The following is a 4101-nucleotide window of genomic DNA, read 5'->3' on the forward strand; positions in this document are numbered from 1 at the left end:
TCTAATGTAATTTTTTATCGTTTAATATTTTTTTGATATATTTTTTCTTCTATCTTACTTAAAGAATATAAAATAAAAAATCACATTTTACTAAATATATGTTTTTTTTTTCTATACATAATGCATGCATAGGGGATATGTTAGAATTAGATGTAGCCAGGCAGTGGTAGTTTTCTTTTCCCATGGGACATTTTTCTCTGTGTTGGCCTTAGTTTTTTATGACATGACAGGTGCCATGCTGTGTCCACTACAGTGTCTGTCCTCCATGCACATTGCAGACCCACAACAAGACACCATGCCCACTCTCAAATCCTCTATCACTGCTTCATGTATTTCTTAGCTACCAAAATTCCAACTCACTATCCACACAGCATTCCTTCCTTCACCCCCTTTTTTCTCTCTTGTATTTTATGTCATGTACAAGTGCTAGATATAACATTTTCCCATTAATAGTTATACAATAGCTTCTTTTATTACTAACAAATTAACTTTCATAAGGCTCTTTATTTATTAAAATGCACTAGGACACTATACCCTATGCTCAAAACTCCACCTCACCCTCCTGCTACTGCTTAGTAGTAATAAGTAAAGTAATAATAGATTAGTAATGTGGGTCTTCTCCCAATAACCTTCCCTTCCCTTCCATTAAGAAACAAATCTAACTCCTCTTTATATCCAAGTCCCCTTCACTCTTCACTCTTCAGTCTTCACTTCACCTAACAATGGCAAACCCTCCCATTTTCCTCTTCCTTACTATCTTCATTGCCACACTTCTGTGTTGTTGTTCTTCTTTTGAAGAAGAAAAGAGAACAACATTCATAGTCCAAGTCAACCACAACCTGAAGCCTTCCCTTTTCACAACCCACACTCACTGGTACCAATCCACACTCTCTTCACTACTCTCAACCAAAACTACAAATGGAACAACATCCAAACACGCCCTTAACAACAATAACCCCATTCTCCACACATACGACACCGTTTTCCACGGCTTCTCAACAAGGCTCTCACCTTCAGAAGCAAAGAGGCTCCAGACACTCCCTCACGTGACAGCACTCATACCTGAACAAGTTCGTCACGTGCACACCACGCGCTCTCCTCATTTTCTCGGCCTTCAAACCGCCGCTAAGACCGGCTTGCTCCGGGACACCGATTTCGGCTCTGATCTCGTCATAGGAGTTATCGACACCGGAATCTGGCCGGAGAGGCAGAGCTTCAACGACCGCGACCTAGGTCCCGTTCCCGCCAAATGGAAAGGACGCTGTGTTGCTGGAAAAGATTTTCCGGCCGCCTCATGCAACCGGAAACTCATCGGCGCAAGGTTTTTTTCCGCCGGATACGAGGCTACCAACGGGAAGATGAACGAGACATCGGAGTACCGGTCGCCAAGGGACTCAGACGGCCACGGCACGCACACGGCGTCAATCGCCGCCGGAAGGTACGTTTCTCCAGCTTCGACTCTCGGTTACGCAGCTGGTGTCGCCGCTGGCATGGCTCCGAAGGCCAGGCTCGCGGTTTATAAGGTGTGCTGGACCGGCGGATGCTATGACTCCGACATCCTCGCCGCCTTCGACGCCGCCGTCTCGGACGGCGTCGATGTAGCGTCGCTCAGCGTCGGTGGCGTCGTGGTGCCGTACCACCTCGATGTCATTGCCATTGGAGCGTACGGCGCCGCATCAGCCGGTGTTTTTGTCTCGGCTTCCGCCGGAAACGGTGGTCCCGGTGGCCTCACCGTCACAAATGTCGCCCCCTGGGTGACAACTGTTGGCGCCGGAACAATTGACCGGGATTTCCCCGCTCATGTGAAGCTTGGAAATGGTAGGGTTATAGCTGGTGCTAGTCTTTATGGTGGTCCGGGTTTAATTCCGGGTCGGATGTACCCGGTTGTATATGCTGGATCCGAATTAAGTGGCGGTGGAAGTACCGGTGGTGGTGATGGTTATTCGGCTTCACTTTGTTTGGAAGGTTCCTTGGATCCCAAGTTAGTGAAGGGGAAAATTGTTGTTTGTGATAGAGGGATTAGTTCTAGAGCTGCTAAGGGTGATGTTGTGAAGAAATCCGGCGGAATTGGCATGATTTTGGCCAATGGGATATTTGATGGTGAAGGCTTGGTGGCTGATTGCCATGTACTCCCTGCTACCGCCGTTGGAGCGATAGGGGGCGATGAGATCAGGAGGTACATTGCGACTGCGGCGAAGTCCAATCACACTTCGCCACCAACTGCAACGATTATATTCAAAGGTACTAGGCTTGGTGTTAGGCCAGCACCTGTGGTGGCATCATTCTCAGCTAGAGGGCCTAACCCCGTATCAACAGAGATTTTGAAGCCTGATGTGATTGCCCCTGGGTTGAACATCCTTGCTGCGTGGCCGGATAGGGTTGGCCCCTCTGGCGTCCCATCGGATAAGCGCAAAACCGAGTTTAATATACTCTCTGGAACCTCAATGGCTTGTCCTCATGTTTCTGGATTGGCAGCATTGTTGAAAGCGGCGCATCCGGATTGGAGTCCGGCTGCTATTAGGTCTGCATTGATGACCACTGCTTATGTTGTGGACAATAGGGGTCATGCCATGTTGGATGAGTCCACTGGGAATGTTTCCTCAGTGTTTGATTATGGTGCTGGCCATGTTCATCCTGAGAAGGCCATTGACCCTGGTTTGGTCTATGACATTTCGGATTCTGATTATGTGAACTTCTTGTGCAATTCAAATTACACCACTGACACTATCCAAGTGATCACAAGGAAGAAAGCAGATTGCAGCAGTGCGAAGAAAGCCGGACATGCCGGGAACTTGAACTATCCTTCACTGTCAGCAGTTTTCCAGCAATATGGCAAGAAGAAAATGTCCACGCACTTCATTAGATCCGTGACCAATGTTGGCGAGGCGAACTCAGTCTACAAGGTCACCATTAAGCCACCGGTCGGGATGAAGGTTACAGTGGAGCCTCAGACCCTGTCCTTCAGGAGGGTGGGTCAGAAGCTGAACTTCCTTGTTAGGGTGCAAGCTAGAGCAGTGAAGCTTTCTCCTGGAGGCTCAAGTATAAAGAGTGGTTCCATAGTTTGGTCTGATGGCAAACACACTGTCACAAGTCCCTTGGTTGTGACAATGCAACAGCCTCTTGATTATTAGTGTTGGAGGTTTTTTTTTGTATGTAGAAATTTTGTGCCTTCTACCCATCTTAGAGAGATTTTATATAAAAATCTAGCTCTATATATATAAATATATGTATGATAGAGAAAATGTTTGGTTTTCTGAAGTTTTTAGTTTTTATATTCCTAAGAACTGATGCAGGGTTGATTGTAAGAAAGTAAGAAAAAAAAAGGTATGGAGGTATTAGTAAGACATAAAGGTATTGAATTATATTTTCCCTGTTGTAAAATTAAGGATGTTGCTTGTATAAAATGCAGTGTTAAGAACATGGATATTGAGAAGATGCTTCTTTTTTTTTTTTTTTTTTTTTTTTTGAGTATGAATACATTTTGATCTTTGTTATTTTGTTGTGGTCAAACATTTGATCGCACCATGCATGAAGATATGATAAATGTTTTATGCTTAGATCAATAACATTTTGCTGTTGTTTTCTTTACTAATTTGTATGTATCTCATAGACTACACATTTTGAAAATCTATTGCATGTTTACTGATATAGAGTCCATAGATATGGTTTAAGGATAACAATTTAGGGATTCTAAATTCTTGAAATAAGATTCTTAGAAAGGTGTATATGATAGAGGAGATAGAAGTTGATACAAAATATCGGTTGTTATTACCTGTTTTGGATAGTGGATATTTAATAGTTTTAGACAAATCAGTTATTTAGCACAGAATCTTGGTTAAACTATAGTTGCCTGTTCCATTTTAGCACAGAATTATTAATGGTAATTAAACTAAAGACAAAACGGTATTAGACTATTACTGATCATTGTAAAATATTAAAAAAATGTTATTCTTTCAATATTTGATCTGTATCAGCACATACAAATCAATATTATAATTATAATTCTTAGATTAGCAGTGTTGAATTGATGGAGTATTTATCTGAGAAAGATTGTACACATCTTTGCATTGTAGAATTTAGAAATGATGGTGGCTTCTTTCA

General features: G+C 43.1%; 1 protein-coding gene across 1 annotated transcript; it reads left to right on the forward strand.

The window, feature by feature from the left end:
• The first annotated feature begins 276 nt into the window (after nt 1–276).
• Nucleotides 277–3433, forward strand: LOC112726689 (subtilisin-like protease SBT1.5). Its single transcript, XM_025776179.3, has one exon. It carries the CDS (start codon nt 723–725, stop codon nt 3129–3131), a length of 2409 nt encoding a protein of 802 aa, XP_025631964.1. The 5' UTR covers nt 277–722; the 3' UTR covers nt 3132–3433.
• Nucleotides 3434–4101: the final 668 nt, after the last annotated feature.

The sequence above is a fragment of the Arachis hypogaea genome, chromosome 12 (genome assembly GCF_003086295.3).
Source record: "Arachis hypogaea cultivar Tifrunner chromosome 12, arahy.Tifrunner.gnm2.J5K5, whole genome shotgun sequence".
Classification (NCBI taxonomy): Eukaryota; Viridiplantae; Streptophyta; class Magnoliopsida; order Fabales; family Fabaceae; genus Arachis; species Arachis hypogaea.